This window comes from Dicentrarchus labrax, unplaced genomic scaffold (genome assembly GCF_905237075.1).
Source record: "Dicentrarchus labrax unplaced genomic scaffold, dlabrax2021, whole genome shotgun sequence".
Taxonomy (NCBI): domain Eukaryota; kingdom Metazoa; phylum Chordata; class Actinopteri; family Moronidae; genus Dicentrarchus; species Dicentrarchus labrax.
The window spans coordinates 21,616,266-21,635,864 of NW_026136720.1; the positions used below are offsets into that span (position 1 = coordinate 21,616,266).

A 19,599-nucleotide genomic window follows, 5' to 3' on the forward strand; every position below is an offset into this window, starting at 1 on the left:
AGCTCAATTTAGCTGCGGGAAAATGGAGCTGAACTTCAGCGATCTTCTTCGGCCACACTTCAAGTCAGCACATTTATTCATGCGTGCCAGCTCACCAGCACATATGCGACAAGTACATATGTTTGTGTGGTATGCATTTAGTTGTTTTCCAGGCAGTGTCTGTGTCAATTTATTTGTGTTTGTGCTTGCATGCATGTTTGTGTTTTGCACACTCATGCCTCATCAACATCCCGTCTGAGGCCCATCTGGTTTGCTTTGAAGAGGCTCGTGGAGCTGCAGTGGCCGGGCCTTTAAGGCAGGGCCGGGCCAGCAGCGGTTCCTCCCCACTTACACATTAATCCACGGTGCAAGGCTCTTTGCCAGTAACAGTATAGACCGACCCTCGTGGCTACTTCCCAAACCACCCAAGCTCATACCCCACTTTCTCTCTTCTATTGCCCTTGAAATGGGGCCTGCTGTAAATATTATCTCCCCCTGTGCTTTATCCCTCCGTTTATCCCTAAGTCGGCAGAGAGAAGAAAGGAGCCGTGGGGCTGAGTCACTTTTTCCCCTCTCTTCTCCTCTCTCCAAAACCACAGGCAGCGGCAGCGGCTTCCTGGAGATGAGCGCTTTTGTCTGTTGTGTGACCGCTGCGGCTTTAGGCAGATCCTCCTCTGATGAGGTAATGCACAGGCTAGATGAGGAGGCAGAGTGAGAAAGGAGGGAGGTGAAGGAGGAGATCAGCCTGAGGATGGATCTACATTTTAACCTTTGATTTATCCAGGGAAAGGGTACTCTAAGGGGGTGCATGCTCCTTTTCAGCAACACCCAGCTTCACATGGAGGCCACTGCACACACACACACACACACACACACACACACACACACACACACACACACACACACACACACACACACACACACACTCACACACCTACTTAGAGGTGGACAGTGGTGCCTGCTGGCCTCTGCAGCATCTGTGGGTAACATGATGAGGGACTCCACAAAAGCTGAGGCAGGAGTCAAATCATTATTCCTTTATGTAGGGTTTTCCCAGGTCATCTTGTTTTCCAAAAAGCATAGTTGAAATCATATACTTTTAGGCAACTGTGTCAGTTACTTAGAGGGTGAAATGTGCGAAGACAGGAAGGCTGAACATCCCATTATGACATGTTGCTCTTGGTGATGAGTTGAGATGCCTGGATAAGATAGTCAAACCCCCAATACTAAAGTATCATTTATTCTACATTCAAGAGGTGTCATGAGACATTAATGATGGAGAATGGACAGTTTTAAAATGCCAATCCAGCCCATTTTTTTAGTTTGTGCAACAAGTGTCTTAAATGTGTATTTTTTGTAGTTGCCCACAAATGCGTTGTGCAGCACATACATTGTGAGAGTGTGAAAGGAGATGTGAGTGAGTGGATGGTGTATGGACATATGTAATAGACCAGATGTGAAGTGATCAGCAGGCATCCTGAGGTTAGCATGTCTTCATCGGTTTCCCTCATCTGCCTGACAAGAGAGTATTCCCATTATACCTCCAATTTTCTGTTACCAGGACATAAAACCAACTTCTCACACGACACGCTTTTGTATGAACCCTCTGATGTAAAAAAAATGGCTGGCAACTGCAGTTCTGGTGCTGATCATGGAGGTGCTGATAGTTCAGAAAAAGCACATGATACACACACACTAACACACACCAGGCAAGGAGTTGGCAGTGGAGGGTACTGTAGTACACGGGGAGCTGGCAAGACTGAATTTGGAGGAGAACGGGGAAATGTTGCAGTGAAGTGAGAGTAAATGTGTTTCTTGAATTCTCTTACCGTGACACTAGACTTAGTGATGAGTTGTGTAACCTGCTATGATGAATGAAGCAAAAAACTAAATATAGGATAATATTCAAAAAGCTGTTATTATGATGCAATTCCATTAGCAAATAATTATTTCTGAACTGCAGATATCACATCTGCAGAAACAAGACTTCATCAGTAATTGTTACAAAATAGGTTTAGTTTAGCAACAATTTAAACTACAATATATCAACATTCTTTGTGCTGAAATGTTGTGAAATGAAGATAGCCAGTCAGATAATTCAGCGTATTTCAGCTGCTAGTGAAAGAAATCTTCATAGGAAAAAAAAGTGTGAAAGGATTTATATGATTCTAAGAAACGTTTCCACTCAGCTTTCACATTTGGCAATAAAAAAGTTGGACAGAAACACAGCTTGTGTGTATGTGTGCAACGACACTTACAGTCTCTCTGCCTGTTTGAACCCGTCTTTTCTCTTTTTACTCCGGTGACAACTGTTATCTGCTCGGACTTTTGGCCTCCTGTTGAGGAATGCCACCAGACTCGCTGACATTCAGGATAATTGCTTCCTGTTTTAACTGTCATGGGTCATGGAGGTCAGAGGTCAGGGTCAATCTCAGCTGTTGTGCTCTGAGCTACAGGGGAATGCCACCTGGTCCTTAGATCGTGGTGATTTTTCTCAGCTTTTCAGCAAGCTTCGTTAAAAAGCGAAGGGTTTAAAATAGCTTGAGTTGCTGCCTATGTAAGTAGAAAGAAGGAAAGTTGGGACACAAAGCATCACCTCTTCAACAGTGTTTCTGCTGCAACACCTGTTTCTGAAGGGGCTTGTGGTAGCTTCCCATTTGTGAACACTATTTTACTGACCCTGAATGCAGCTTCCTACCGAACACCAACAACACCGCATCCTCATAATTACAGTATGCTCATTACAGTAAAAAAAAAAAAAAAACAGCATCTCATTTTAAAGCTGCCATCAGCCAAAATTAACTGGCCTTAATGGCTGCTGATTGCATTCCTACACTGGCCAACCCCCTCCTCCATTTTTAGTGATCTGATCATTTAAGTACATGCTAGCATAATTGAGGTCTCTTCCTTGATTAGATTTGCACCAGCTTTTAACAAAGCCTGCTCGAACTTAATCCAATGAGCCCCATTGTAGGGAGCGCAGAGGGATGACATCGCTCCTGGTTAGCTTCAAAATCAACTGAGCCGTCAAGCAATTAGAGGCTACGCTGATAAAGAGGCTGGACAACTTAAAGTAATGACAGTGTTTCTCCGAGCTCACAAGACAACAAGTGGACAATTGATCAGTAATTCATACCTAGATGTGAGAGCTATTTCCATGAATTTAAATTCAAGGATTTGTTTCACTTTAACAATAGAATGCTTTTAGTTAACGACAAGGCATGAAGCGACATGAAGCAACAAGCATCAAAATGAAATGGAAATGGAACATAATGGCTGGTTTTGACTGGATTTTAATGTCTATGTCAGGTTTATCAAGCATGGGCTTGTTCTGACTGGAGTTGTCACATCCAAAGAGTTCATGTCACCTTTACACTAAAGCTCTTCTGCAGAGTTTCATCACTTCTGCTTTTGTCTGCTCAGCAAATGCACCTGAATTAGAATTGATGGTGCTCATGGTGAGGCACGTTGATGTCTTGGAATTCTACGCCGTTATGTGCACATTATGCACTCAGCAGACCTGACCCACTGGGACTGGAGCGAGCAGCACAGCAGGGTGTAAAGGTGTCGGCTGTCCTCTGCTGACACCTGCCCGTCCATAATCACAGTTAGAGACTAAACCTCTTTCTGACCTGTGGCTGTGTGTCACACACTCAATCCCCTAATCTTCTCCTTTGTTTTCTGTCACCGTCAATTAGTCATATACCACCAGTCAGCCAGAGGAAAGTGTGTGTGAGGATACATGCCTGTGCTTGATAACTTTAATTACACCATGCAACCAACGTCTTACTGTAAATGCATGCAGCAGTTAACGGTAAGAAGTTGGTTGCATATTGAGTGTGCATGCAAATTAGAGCAAAATTATTTGTTGATGAACAGAAATTTAACAAGCAACTACTTTGACAATTTTATTAAGCAAAAGTACCCAAAAATACATAGCTTCTAGCCTCTAAAATGTCTTTGCTGGTTTTCTGATTTAATATCTTAGGGTTCTGAACTATTGGTTGGGCAAAACAATCAATTTAAAGATGAAGTTGTGATGGGTCTTTATATAAACCGAATGCTTAATCGATTACTTGAGAAAATAACTGGCAGATAAATCAATAATGAAAATAGTTGTTAGGTGTAGCCCTAATATGAATCCGAGTCCCTCTGCAGAAGGTGCAAATCTCACACTGTAACTTTCAAAATGCTGGTGATTTTTACAATTTATTTTTTAATAAAGTTGAGAAAATTGTATGTCCAAAAGTAATCATAGCATCGGCCAAATCTTATTGTTTCTTTAAAAAAAAAACCCCACCTGAGACAGATTTTTTTATGTTATGTTTATCTTTATTTGACCTTACAGACATTTGTTATTAGACTTGGTCTAATTGATCTCACCTCCGACCAGATCAGTGTCTAGATTAAGAACAGGAAGGGTTGCGTCTGAGCCAAGACTGTTTTTCTCTCAACCTCGTCTTCCCATCCATTCTGTGTCTGTAAACCTTCCTCTATTCTTAACAATAGGATTTCACACTCACTATAAATAGGCCTGAACAAGTCGGAGCTTACCTGTTCAAGCTGTAACTAATCCAGAACTATTTCTATAGTTCCCCTTGAGGTTCAATGATCTGGCCCATAAGGTGCCAGGGGATGAGCGGGCATGCTGGTATGTGGGAGAGGAAGAAATAAAGAGAGAGAAAGAGTAATGATTTTGGATGCAGGCCTAGTTTGTGATGCAGCCTTTTGGAAATCAAAAGCTGTTGATTACAGTTTCAGGATGTTTTTACTATGCCTTTCTGATGTTAATGCACTTTACTGAACTCAATCATTCAAATTTGGCAGAAGAGGAATAGCAGGTCAGAAAATTGGGTATTTGTACACATATTCTATTGCTCACTCAGGCAGCTGTAGAGTATATACACCACCTTATCTTGGTCCTGTGTTTACAGGTGATTGTTGACAGTAGCTGATACGCGGTGTGATAAATGCACTTTGATTTACAGAGGAAACAAAGCTGTATTATGTGAGCCAGGGACACTTAAGACTGGAGTAACTGTGATATGAACACAGTCCAAATTTATGTGTGCGTATTCAAGAGGGCAAGCAGCTCTGGAGTATGTTTGTTAAAGCCCTTGGATGAGGCTCCAAAATGCTTGGCTCCCTTTCAAATGCTGGATCACTTGCTGATAATAGAGACAGATTTTTGATGCTGTTGCCAATTTGTCGTTATTGAAAGATACGCGTTTAGATATGCAGTCAAAAGTGCTGTGTACAGGCATCACTGCAGAAAAAATATACAAATGCAAATAAATTATCATCTGGACGCTATTAATTTAACCTATGGAGTCTTACTCAATAATTAATGTCTATTGGCATATGACCCTATGTGCCATACAGTAAACAGCATGTCTCATAACTATGTATGAGATCTTGTAGTCAGCTAATATATGGCTGAAAGGCCCAGAGACAAGCCCTGGGTCTTAATAAATCAGCCATATCTAATGAACCTCCTAATTGTGATTTACAGCCTGCAAGCCCAGTGCTACGATGGAGAGAGAAATGGCTGAAAAGAGAGAGAGAAGGGGGATGGTGGGTGGGGGGCTGGTAGGAGAGCAGTCAGAGGACTCGTCCAGCGGAGCACGAGGCAAAAAGAAACGCAGCTTTATTAAAAACGCTGCTCCCTTCCAGCAACTGTGAAATTCTTGAGTGAGTCTCATGAGAGATTTGTCAAGATATGACACTTAATGCGATAAAAATCAGAACAGCTGGACGAGTAACCATTACACTCACAGTCCAACCAACAACAGAAAGAAAGAGAAGGGATATTTATACATTCACTTAAAGTAGTAATGCCCCCATTCTAGTTTATTTTTTCAGATTTGTCATTTATTACTCGGTAATTTTGTTTTCAGTGGAATCAGTACTGTGACATACACTTTTTTATTGTTGATTTTTCAGGTTGTTTGTGTTGTTCTGTTTTTGTTGCTATTGCCAACAATTCTTCTCCTATTTAGTCCGAACTAACTGAAAACATGCGGCGCATTGCTTCTGTGCCAGAATATTTTTCTCATTAAAGATCTATCAACATCGGCCGTTCAAAACAAAAACTGTAAAAGCTTGTATGAACTGCCTGCACAATAGAATCACTACTGTTTTAAACGCTGCTGTTATTTAAAGCGAAGAAGCTGAGTAGCAAAATAGAAATGTGTTGATATGAAAGATTTAATGCCTGATGCGCAAAAGCTAGACTTTCCATGCTTGGACTGAACAGCCCCAGTCTTAAAAATTTGCCCTGATTCAAGGGCTTAAGTCCTTGTGAATAACGGCTGCTGTGATTGGCTAGATTAACACCCTACATGGTTTAAAGTGAGCCCTTGTGCGCCATGAACAATGTATATTTGCTGTGGGCCGGTAAGGGACAATGGATACCTTGTGCGGTGTAAAGAGGCTCTAACCTGCAGCACACACTCACACCTCTCTACACTCAAGAATGTGACTGTGTACATGTGTACATGGGTTTTTATATACTTGCTTATGTTCATGTTCCAGACAAAGTTAGAGCATAACTTATTCACTTTCCTCGCCCATTTTTTCTCAGTGTGATCTGGCCACAGAACTGCCTCTTCAACATTTCTGCCCTACATGTGTTTATAGGCCACTCGTCCATGCCATCAGATATATCTGTTTCCCATAATACACATATACAGCTAAACACACTCACATACACTCTATAACGAGTGGTTTCAGCGTGAGCAGGGGACAAACCGTGGAAAGGATTAGTCTGGATTGTGACAGCTCGACATACCGGGGGACACTGACATGCCTCCAACCGCCAGACAAGACAACTGCTCCCGGAGGGGAGAAGAAGTTTTCATGGTGCTCCACTGCTGCTTCAGCATTACCTCTATCACTTCTCCTCTACAGCCTTTAAACTGCTTTCAAGTCTTGGGGAAAAAAAAGAATATATATATATATGTTTTTTAAAAATGTTTTTGAATGTTTATGAAAGGAAGTCAAACTAATTACAATTAAATTACATAACAGTAACATCATCATTACCAGAATCAGGCCTGACAGCATATAGGGTTTTTCTTTCTCTGTGGCAGCCATCAGTAAAGTTCTTGACACAAAATTACTAATAACTAGTAATTATTAACTAATAATAATGCCCAAATAATATACTTTAGCAAAGCAAGGTGTAATATTAAAATTTCCACTGCCCCTGGAGCCAATCCTAAAAATATTGTCCTCATGGTGCACCAAGGGGCATGTCATAAATGTTTGTGCTGTAACATATATGTCATAAAATAGGGGAACAGATATAAAATTGAAAAATGAAGTAAAGAATTTCACATCTTAGATGAATTTAAGATTATTGGAGTGTTGCACTTAAACCATCTGGACTGCTATGTTGAAAAATGTTATTACATTCCTACACATCTCCACTCTTTCTCTTGACATGCCTGTATATGTGACAGTTATACACTGCCAAAATGAGTAGAAATTAAATCCTGTGTTCGGAGCACAGATGACTTGTTAGAACCATCTGTACACATTACACATTCAGGCCGGTCAATAATTAAATAAAAATATGTTGTTTTTTTGACTGACTGAAAGTAGCATGCCTCTGAATAATGCAGCCATTTCATGCTAACAAAGCTGAGGAAATCCTCAAAGCTCTTTCTCAGATAGGGAACAAAGCTCATTGTCAGAGGATAGAGAGGCAACTGGGATTACAATGGGGGCATCCAGTGAAACGACTTGTCAGTCCTAATCTGGGATTAGCAGGCTTTCGCGCCTCCTGGGCGCTCTAAAAGCCACCTGTTTGGACGCTCCTGCAGATGATGTTACTCTCTAGAGCTCCTTGTTTGATTCAAATTCTTTTGTTTACATCAAAGTTTTAAATTATTTGTTTTTCCATTATGAGGATACAATCTAACATTCAGATCTACTCAGAAATGTAGTTTACAATAGAACATTCATTTGAATTTGCTAAAATAAAAGGTGTGTATTCATTAATTCAGTTTGTATGGTCCTTTGCAGAGCTATGCAACCAGTGCCACCAAGAAATTGTTGTCCTTTAGGGTTGCAGTAATTGATATTCTAATTAGAACATGTGAATGGTCTGTGATGCTTTAGGTTTATTTGTCTTTGTCAACAAATCAACAAATGAAACCACTTTTGTGTTTTAGAGAGATTTTTACCCCCTCTGTGCCATCATGTCCTCTCAACTCAACATTTACTGAATTATAAATGGGTACCGGAGATGGTCAAATGCAGTAAATTGCACAGAATAACAGTAAAAATGGATGTCTGTTGATTGTTCTATGCTATGGTGAGACCCTTGTGTCCTCTAATGACTTATTGAAGCTCACTTTTTTATGCTGCCAGCCTCAGGGCTAATGTAATCACTCTAAAAAATGTGTGAGGGCAGCTGTTGTATTGCCACGGGCTTCTATCATGACTTTCTACTGTTGATGTCACCCTGAAATAGACTTTACTGCCAATGATACGTTTGAAACATAACCCTTTAGAAAATTAAACCGCTTTGATTCCTTAATCCGCTTAATCTATTTAATGTAAAGCACAGTAAACATATTTGCATTCCTTTGGATGCTCAATACAAATATCCACTTGCATCTTGTTTTTGGACCGATAGGGAGCCAGGTCCTTTTACATGAAACACAATTTAAAATGCAGTTAATGTCTTTCTTCCATGGAAAAAAGGTATCCATAGTTTCATCTATATTATCAAGCTAATAGGATTTCCCCCCTTGTTTACTAACTTATGTCAACTATATGGAAAGATCAAAGCACAACAATGCTTAAAACTTGTGTAATAAGCTTATTTGTACATCACAGTAGTATTATGGTCCCCAATAAGGTCAAAGGTAACTAGTGGGATAATAAGGATGAAGTGAGAAGAGGTGGTGGTTCGCTACTGCATCAGCTCCTGACGGTAAACACAGCATTACCTCCTGTAAGATGTTTGTCAGATGGCAAGCTGTAAAAGCTTTAAGCTGAAATAGATCAGAGGTGAAAAGAGATGAGGAGAAAGAGAGATGATGAGGGAACGATCGTAGAGTGACTTCCAATGTTGACCTTCATCAGAGCTCTGATGTTAACTTAACAAGTTAACATGTTTATCTGACGTGGCCACAATAAATGAGTGAAATTGAGGTTAGTTAACTTTGTCCTAGAAATTTGTATGTGTGCTACCTTTTATGCATTTAGGTTTTCATTCTGAGTACTGGGACATATATGACTTTAGTTTAACATCACAAACAAAATACTGGGAAGGTGCAGATCTCTGTAAGATCTGACTATAGTATAGTGAGTGTTGGTGTAGAGATTTAAATAAAGAAAGAGAATGTATTCAAATTTATGTTGACTGTTGGCGGAATGAAAGCATCCTTCTCTGATGTCTTACCTATGAAATATTTTAGTACCTTATACATTTGATAGTTTATAATTGCTCCTTATCCCCAAAGGTTACATTTTTTATTCAGCTGTTTTTTTATTTTACTTTGCAAAATTACAAAATGATCTACAGAGGTTGAAACATCCAGGACTCCTCCCCACTTCGTGGAGTGGCAAAATGTTTTTAATAGCCAACAGCAAGTTCAATTATCTTTAACTATCTAATTATTTAATTTTTTTCTGACTGCCAACATAAAAGATGCTTTTTGCTTTAATTGTTTCTTTTTATGCAAACTTGGAAAATGTACTTTCTCACTGATAAAGTTAATCAGATAGCAAAACCATCTCTTCAATGGAAAATATGAGGAAATCATGTTTGATTTTCACGAACAAGCATCTGGAGAAGCAAGTAACTGATGCCATTGACCAAACCGTAAATAGGTCCCAGCGCAACAATCTTCCAGTGCACAATGTACCAAAAAAGAGTGAAGGTAATAAAATAAAGGCATACCTGTCAGCAACATTAATGGCAAAGCTTAAAATCCAAGTCAGGGAACATAACATTAAACTGGCCTATCGGACTGGGGTAGAAGGAGTGTAACTACTCACCTTCCAAAAAACACCAAAGACATTCGAAATGCCTCCAGAGCTGCAAAGAGAGAAGAACAACAGTGTCACCTGACTTCTTGCGGAAAATGCAACAAGGTCAGGAGGAATTCTGGCCACTTTGGAAACAACTACATAATTATTATTAGTCTCAAAACGACCCTGCATCAATTCGAATTTGGATTGACGAAGTATGTCAAGAGTTCCCCAACCTTCGGTCTGCCTCAGAGGCCATGAAAAACTAATTTCCCAATCTGCAGATATGAAAACAGATTTAGTTTCACAAAGAGTGGGGTATGTGACACTTTCTTTCCTTTCTTTTCTAAAGCCTGAGCCCTGTAAAGTGCACTGGGTTATAGCTACTGACAGAATTAATTTTGTGACAAAGGGGGAGTATAATTCTTTTCAAAAGACTTGAACTGATATCTTAAGAAGAATTAAAAGAACAGGAGCACCATTATTGATCCGTTTCTTTTAGCTTGATATAAGTCTTGAAGCAGGTTACTGCTGTCTCAATAATCTAAGTAGAGATTGACACCCCAACAACACAATCATCAGGGCAATATGTATATGTGTGTTAGATCTGAATGTATGTATAGATATATGTTAAAAACCTAATATATCTACAGTTTTGTAAAACAACTTTTCCTTGAGCATGAAATCAATTTAAAAAAAAAGATTCACACTGACCAGGTCTTCTAACTACCGTGGGCGGGAGGTGGCAGACAAACGGTCCTTTTGAGCTGCTGAGTGTTGACTCTGGTCTTCAATGGTTATTTCAATGGTTTACTCTGTATCGTTGCCATGAAGTAGATAAATGTATATGTGTACTGTATTTGTGTTAGCTAGGGGTGTGTTCGTGTGCCAGGAAAAATAACAAGCACAAGGGAGGGTGTTGGTCAATAAGGCCACTTCTGGATTTCTTGGGGTCTGCGGTTTTGGTCCGGGTCCTTGAACACAGAGACCCGGCATAGTGGTATGTGTTTACACCCACTGTACAAGCGATGCATTCATCATTTTTTGAGTGTTCCATCATTGGCTTTGATTGAAATTTTCCATCGGCAGGACTAATGGAGACATCAAACCCCATGTTTGCTCCAGGTGTCCATCTGATGAGAGACAAAATCCTTAAATTACAATTTTTGTTAGTGTTGAAGTACTCTGTAGACACTGAATAAAGTGAATTTCTCTCCACATGTTGCTCCATGGAATGGATAGTGAATATGTTTTGGCAATTTTATATTTGAAGAGGTTTATTTCAAAACCAAATATTGTTCCACCCATTTCTCACAAAAAAACTACCTACGGTACATTAAGGGAGAACCTGCTGAACAATATTATTGATGCTATTAAATATCCTAAAAACCTTTGCTTATAGCATTTAAGTACTATTTGGAACTATAATAAGTACTGTGTATGAAAATCTTATTAAATTTTCAAGTCAATTTATCGCTTAAATTTTTTTCATATGCCAGTGGACAGAAATTTGGCATTTCATTGATGATTTCAATACCGAACTGATTACCACAGAATATCAATGATAGGCCAGCCAATAACCAACCAGCTAATAACCACCATTTATCCATGCCATCTTCCTGGGGGATCTAGTGCAATGTGACTGCACCACTGACCTCCTGACTGACGCGTTTGTATTGGTGTGGCTCGTAGAAATTCCCCAATAGTTCTTTGAACATATATATGAATAGAAGATGGAAACACAAAACATGTTTATGGTTCTGACGACCACAAATTTAATTGTTTTTGACGTGGTTTTAAGAGTTGTAGAAGGAGGCAAATTATCTTGTTTAACTGGGTTAAAACAGAAAAATTACTGTTGTTCAATTGACAACTGTTTTCTTACTCTTTTTAAATGAAATCTTTCAGTTTAATAAGCGGTAATTCAGTTTTACTCTGTCCCTGGCCAGAAATGCTGCCCCTGCCCTTCCCCTCTGAGTGCCTTGTGGTTGTAAATACTTTCTAAAGAGATAAATACATAGAGCTCTTCAGTAACACACTGATGGTCACTCAATGACTTTTGTTTACCTGAGAATTTTGAAAGGATTTGGTTGTGACAGCTGATGGATGTACACTCTGCTCTGACCCGACCATCACGCACAGCATCCGCCTTCTGCTTACCACCCTTCATTGTTTCACTTAAGTCATGAAAAGGTCAGAGAATACCTGCAGTCGCATGCGATAAGCACTTACAGCTTTGAAATAGAGCAGCTACTTGTTGGCTCTGCTGGGTACAGAGCTCTGGCTCTTGCAGTGAAATGTATGTTAATAGGTTGGAATTTCAGAAAACAAAACTGCTTTTCTTGCTATTAAGGCAGTGACGAAATGAGCTGGTTTGGGGTAACTGGCGTTGCTATTGAATGTTTCTATTTTGGGCAAAAGAGCTGGGACGAGGGATTCTCTGGGAGAAAACAGGGCAGCATGTGTGTGTTCACATTCCACATGTCTGACCTATGACAGTGCCCTCTGTTTGCAGCGCTCTGCAATGATCTAATGAGAGTCCAGACAGTCCCAAGATTTAGGAGCTGGGAGAGCTGTTCTCATACAAGGCCAATTCTCCTCATTTTTGTTTTTTCATTTATTTATCCAGGGAAAGTAACTGAGCACACATGTTCTTTTTAGCAACGCCCTACTCATTCACACCTGGGAGTTGCCCTGTACAACCACAGACTTTTAGGTTTTGAAAGAAGGAGGCATTTAGGGGCTAGGGGTTCTAGTGATAGACACTATCACTGTATTATGGGAGTTGTTTGTTTAGCTCGACCAATTTAAGAGACCAAAATCAGGATATCTTGTCCTCGTGTTTGGATTTGACCATTCTTTAGTCTCTTGTAAATCCCTCAACTTTATGGAAGTGCAACACAAAATCACTGTAGTATCCCTTTAAAGGATAATTCCAATTTTTAACAACCTGCATCTTATTTTTGTAGATCATACAGGTTTTATACAAACCCCTGCAGGTTAGTCACACTTATTTAGAAATGAAACAAAACTGTCCATTTTAAACGTCCATCAAGGTTTACAGACAGGCCTTCTGGTTCAGCTTTGACCTGTTGTACTTGCCTAAGTTTGCTCAGATATTGCTCTTGTGTAATGAGATATTATGGCTGACATTGTGGATGTGCTTACTTTCAGTTTTACCTCCAGACAGAGGTAAATATTATGGCTAAACTGCTTTCCTAACAGACTTTGCTGTAGTGATGCTGATGTGTCACCTGATGCCAGCAGGTATTTTTGGTGTTGTTCAGTGTTGTTGGCACAAACTTGTGGCTTGCTCAAGAACACAGAGTGGCAGTTGTTGTTGGATGTTTACAAGGATACCACCAATAATGTCATCTTTCCAGTGATTTAGTTTGAGTTGCTTCAGTTGCTAATATAGGCACTCTGTTTTTTCCTCTGTTAAACCTTTAGTTTCCCTTTTCTTTTCTTCCACCATATTTTCTTGTTGGGACTGCCCTACAGACAAACAGTTCCAAGGAAGGTCCTCAGTTTTCTTTCTCCCACTGTGTTTTCTCTCCTCTCATTCTCTGTTTCTCCTTCTCTTTGGTATTTCCCACTTCCTCAGTTTTATCCAGCTGGGACGGCTGGAGATTTTACACCCAATTGGTTGAGTCGAAGGCCTTTGTCAGAGCCCTTCTCTTGCTCCACAAGTGGCAGAAGGGACTTGGGTTGTGAATGGCGCTTTGTGTACTGTTTTTCTAAGAGGGGGCCCCTCTCTCCCTCTCTCCCGCTCTCATCTGTCACAGGTCCCTCTCCGTCCACGCTCCACAATGCCTGATTGTTTCTGCCAAGTCGCCAGGTTCCAGGCCAGATCTCAGCAACACTTTCCTGCCAAATTCCGACCCCGGTTTTCGTTTTTCTTCCACTCACAAAGGGATTCTAAGTTACTGTCCACATTTTAGAATGGGAATTAGCTAGCTGTCTACCAGCAACAGTTTGTTTATCGAATGTGTCTCTGAGGTTGGCTGTAAGAATTCCCATAGACAACAAAGGGGAGGAAGGGATCTTAAACCAAAATGCTCAAAGAGAACAGTAAGTAACATTGCTGGGCATACCTTAACTGTGATTATCAATTACATTAGGTATACAGCTGTATGTCAGATGTTAACCCTACTTTTGGGATCGTCCTTCCAACTTGACCCCACGCTCCAAATCTAAAATGCATAAAAAATAAAAACTATTTACTGAACAGTGCATGTTCTGTTTAGGTTTCAAACAGGCAATCACACCACTGTCACTTTCCAAGAAATATCTTGTACAGGGGAACTGCTTTCAGAGGAGTTGATGTTTTTTTTTGGTAGATGTCTGACAATATAAAAGGCTTTTGGAGAGTCTCAAGGCGATGTGTGTAAATGATGTATGAATTTCTTTTTCAGCTATCAGTGTACCATTATCGTCATATTACTGTTTCCTGAGAGTGACGCATGTAGGCAAACTCATTCTTTTGTTGGGCTCGTTGGGAGAAGGTTACTCCTTCAGCCCTAATCACTCAATTTCTTCCTATGTCTCAGTAGGGAAGGGCCTGATATTGCCAGGCGTAAGTGCTGTGGTCAGACGAAAAACCCACATCTCCAAAATGTTTTCAGTTTTTTCAGAAATGAAGGGAACAAATACATGCTTATTTTCTTATAATGCTCATGCATCTTTTTTTAGTGCAGTGATTTAACAGATTCAAAGGGAACCTTGTTTAACCATAAAAAGCTGTTTAAACTTCCAATCTGATTTGGAAAAATCTGCAGTGATAATGTTTTTCTGCAAAAGTAGTGATGTCCGATTTTAGTGATGGCTGACATCCCAAAAGTATAGCACAGTATCTCTCTGTTTTTCTTCATGTCCTGACAGCAGTTGCAGGCTGTTGGCAACAAGTAAATGGGCTGGATGGGAGTTCCTCCTCTATTACAACCCATTATGGTTATACCTGATGTTTGGTTCTTTATTCTGACACTGTTTTATAGTGAATGGAGCTGTTTGAGGTGTTTTTCATTTTACACTCTGGAGTCAGTCTTCTGGCATCATTTGAAAAAAATTTTATGTTATGTATGTTCCCAAATCATTAGCATAATTTTCATTAACTCAGGAAAACGTATTTAAGGTATAGCAACAAATAACGCAATTTAAGTAGCAAAAAGTATGTGTTTGCTTTATTGAAAACAAATCCTCACCCTTCATCCTAACCTTAACAAGTCATGTGACAAAAAAAACTACCATAGCTCCTAAACTCAGTCCACAGAATTACGAATTGGTCAAGCTTAACATTTAACATGTTAGTTAAACAATAGAGTCATCTAAACCCTAGTAATTTGATTCTTGCCTGATGACGAGTGCATTAAGTACACTGTCCAATCACAAAGGGCCTTGTGGCATGCTTAACAACAAACCCCCCAACTATTGCACGATGAAACCATATCAGTGGCACCAAGTTATGAGGCTGGGCATTCCTGGCCATATGAGACACCAGTTCCAAGAAACTAAGTCTTAAGCACCCCCATAAACACAGCAACAGCAATATTGTCAGCTAAATATAGGTTCTCCTTTGCCTTCTCCCTCCTGGCTCCCCATCACTCTCTCATCGCTCCAGTGTGGATTGCAGGAGTTGATCATGGATTAGGGATTTGCTGTTTGTTGGTTGTCTGGGGTCTTATAATCTCATGTACTCATAGCACTGTGTAAAACAACGAAGGTCTGGAGAAACTGAAACCTTGGCAACAGCTGTTGCCACTGCAATCAGTCAACTCAGGCTATGGATGGAGCATGGCACCGATGGCTAGTTGTAAAAATAAATAAAGAAACTACCAATAAAGGTCTAAAACAAAACATGCTTAAACTATTGAAAAGTCGACCTTAGACGTCACCAAGACCCTAGGTGAAATGATTGTAACCATTTGGTATCCTTCCCATTACTGGCAGAGGTCTCTCAGGTATCACAAAATAGAGCTTTCATTTATAAAAAATGTAAATATCAGTCAAGCAGAAAAAGCATACAATCACAAAAGCTTCGTTTAACACAGAGCTGTATCTACATGGAAGTTATTATTCAGTGATTGCTCAACTCCACATTTCAGCACTGTACAGTCTAGTTACTATCTCCTTTGCTAAATACCTCTTAAGCCATAATGTCAGAGATAATCTTGCCTTTATTTTGTTGTATTTATCCCTAGGATTAGTTCAGATATGCAAAGAGATTCTCCTTTAGCATTTGACTTGAATTCTGAACTTTTAAACTCAACTTTTTGTTGAGCACCAACCCCTGAAAGAATTAAATGGCTCTTAAGCTGCTAAATGTTCCAGTTTCTTCACCAGTTAGTTGCTATCTTTGTCTGACTGATGCTTGGTGTCGGACAGGTATCGTGCAGTGTTTCAGAACTTGTATCAATATTAACATTTTGATTGTAGCAGCTTCATGTATTTAGCTTTTGCTCTGATCGCGGCAAATTTACAGTGCATAATCTTCAATTACCTTATTATCAACTTTGGGAACAGCAGGCAAAAGTCACAGTAATCCTTTACTTGGTAAAGCTGACGTTTGTAGAGAGAAACAAAAGTTGAACGTGAGCATGAATGAGAATGTTTTCAAAATTTGAGTAAATTAGACTTGCGTTTGGTTTCCAAGGTGAGTTACGATGGTGTACTATTAATAGTTCAACAACATCTTCAGGTCAGAGTTGAGTGAGTATCAGTTTTCATGTCATGACACTACCCAGCCCTCCACTGATGTTACCTGCATAACGGAGTAACTGGAAGCTGCATTCTAACACAGGTAGTTAAAGACGACATTCACAGAACATCATGACCCTCAGAATCACTTTACAACATTCAAACCCACATGGAAATGAGCTATTTTATATGAGTGAGTTTTCTCCAATTTCTCAATTTTCTCCGTCTATTCATATTTTTTCTCTCAATTTACATTTGGATTCAGTCTGTCACCTCACTCTTTATCAACTGCTTCTGTAAATTTAGTATATTCACCCCTTGCTGCCTTCCCACACATGCACTCCACAACCATGCTTCCCTTCAGACATTTGACTGACGGTCAGATTTACATTCAAGGGCACCCAGGAGGCTACATATTTCAGAGATGGACAGACTGCTGTGATTTACTGAGTGCTAACACTGAAGTAGCAATCTGTTTTACTTCACAGAAGTTGTGTATGTGTGTGCTCATGGGTGACTGGTGTGTGGAGTGGAAGGGGACGTTTTTTCAGAATTCAGAGCAAAAACAATTCATAACACTCTGACATCTGCTGAAATTTGCATTGTTATCTCATAGCAATTTTGTGTGGGTGTGTATTTTTCTATGGAATTGTGTGTGTATGTGTGTGTATGTGTACTTGTGTTTTTACTTACAAGGACCAATTAGCTATATAATGACAGAAAGAAGTGGGAAATCCTTTAAAGTGGGCCTGTGTTTAGATTTAAAATACAAATTTAGGGCTGAGGCTAGGCTACAACAGAGGAGGGTAAGGGAATAAATGTGGTCAATGAAAGTCCTCATAACGATAGTGCAACAAAGGGAAGTCATTACAGTAAATGATGTATTAGCCTAATGACTCTCCCAGGCTGACGTTAACATTAGAAAAAAGAGAAAATTTTCCACTGAAACTCAGTAGCACAGCGTCTGCTTTCTTAACAGCTCTGAGGTGATGAGAGGTCTTGATGCTGGTTAATAGATTAATAGATTATCCCCGTGGCAATATGTGCTTAATGTGCATGTGTGAGGAACATTCAGCATGAATTTGTTGTAGTCATTAGTTGCTCAGAATAAAAGTGTCCTTCAACATGCTCAAAAGAGAACCCTACATTTTTTGATGTTATTATGGCTGATTTAGAGTTTTCTAGATACAATGCACATATTTGGATCAGAATTCATAAAGTAAAGCACTAACACATGTTACAACAGATATAATAAATTAATAACAAGTACTAAAATATAATTAATTTAAGTTGGGTAAATGTGTCCTTTAAGAATTAAAGACAATGGAAAATGTTCTTATTTTTCACATTTTAGTGTTTGCAATGTTCCACAGCATCCTCACCAATGCTTCCAGGGAGGTTTTGGTTACAGTCTCACTGGTGATCAATATCTCTCACTCTTTATCGTTGAGTGATTAGCAGCAGAAGTTTAGACCTTCAGCCGTTCATGGCTCACTTGATCTTTCCTGTATCATGGTTGAGAAGAATGTGTTGGAAGTCCTTTCCTCTCCTCTCCTCTCCTCCTCAAACTAACCTAAAATGCCATATCATATTTCTCCGGTACAAACTGTGGCCACAAAATTAAAACATTTCCCTCTTTTCTTTCACAGAATGATGTCTTCCATGCGAGAAACGCCTCCCTTCCACCCACCGTCTGAGGAAGAGGAAGTGATGGGTCAGGACAATGCGGCCTGGGCCAACGACAAGCGGGAGGGCCCAAAGGAGGCACAGTCTCCCTCTTCGTATGACCAACCCCACCCGGACGAGCTGCAGCCAATCAGAGAGAAGCTGACAGATGCTGAGTGGGAGAACATGGTGCCTGCTGCAATGGTGAGATGTGAATTACGTACAGAGCTGAGAAATTGACCATATCTTATCTTGAGATATGTTGCTATAACTCAACTCTATAAAATAAATGTGGTTAGTGTGTGTACACAGTGTACACACTCAGGGCACAAGACTCATAAAACACTCGTGAAATACATGCAGGAGTACACAGGGTGTGCAAATTCTCATGCATAATGATGATTGTGCACAATTGAACACACATACATGTGAAAGCATGTATATTCATACACACACCCACACGCCAGTAGTCTTCTGTGGTCTGTGTGCTGCGGGCAGTGCTGTAGGCAGCCCAGGGAGGGTTCCCCTCTAGAGATGGTTCCTCTCATCTCCACAGCCTTTTTTTATGTGTGTATGTGTGTGTGTTGCGGTGTTAGTTACTTGGCTTCAGGTTCTGTTGGTCCCTAATGGAAGAGTCGTGTTTGACTTTAGCCTCTGAGGAAAGTGGAAAGTTTTGAGAATAAAGTTTCCTCAGGTATAAATGTTGTGGCAGAGTCCATTTAACAATTCCAAGACAAAAGTCCTATTCATTTTTAAAATAATTTGAATTTAGGATTGTCTGATTTGACTAAAACATAATTATATTTTCTTTAGTTAATTTTGACATTATAACCCAATTATATTTAACCATTCTGTTAACTTTAAATGCATTATATTAATTAAATTATTTGAAAATGTGCCTTTACTTGCATCATTTTCAGGGTTTAAAATGACATCAAGGCCAAAAGTTCTTGAATACTTGAAGCAGGCCTTCTTCAAGCATCTTAATTTGCTAATTAAAACAGCAAATATCACTTCTAGATAGTTGGCAAAAGGGTAAAGTGGTGACACCACACAAAATAGCATTGAATAAATGAAACACTAATATGGAAGACGGACATGGTGAGGACAGAAAAGGTGACCTTGCTACTCTACATCTTGCCACCAGACTCCACCAGTGAGGGACAAAAAAAAAAAATTGTGGGACAAGTTTAGACTTCATTGGCGAATAAGTGAAGGTTTTCATAAGCTAACCAAAGCTTTTGATATGCTCAGTGAAATATTACATTCATGCAT

General features: G+C 39.7%; 1 protein-coding gene across 9 annotated transcripts in view; it reads left to right on the forward strand.

Moving 5' to 3' along the window:
- LOC127352878 (transcription factor SOX-6) overlaps nucleotides 1-19,599 on the forward strand; it is a 108,799-nt gene that overhangs the window by 18,813 nt on the left and 70,387 nt on the right. For 7 of the 9 annotated variants that reach the window (XM_051381653.1, XM_051381658.1, XM_051381659.1 and 4 more), the window contains exons 3-4: nucleotides 579-661; nucleotides 18,309-18,528. In XM_051381653.1, coding sequence (XP_051237613.1) covers nucleotides 657-661; nucleotides 18,309-18,528 — 225 coding nt within the window. In that variant the 5' untranslated portion in view covers nucleotides 579-656. The remainder of the gene's footprint in view (nucleotides 1-578; nucleotides 662-18,308; nucleotides 18,529-19,599) is intronic. The other 2 variants (XM_051381655.1, XM_051381656.1) reach the window with 1 other exon arrangement.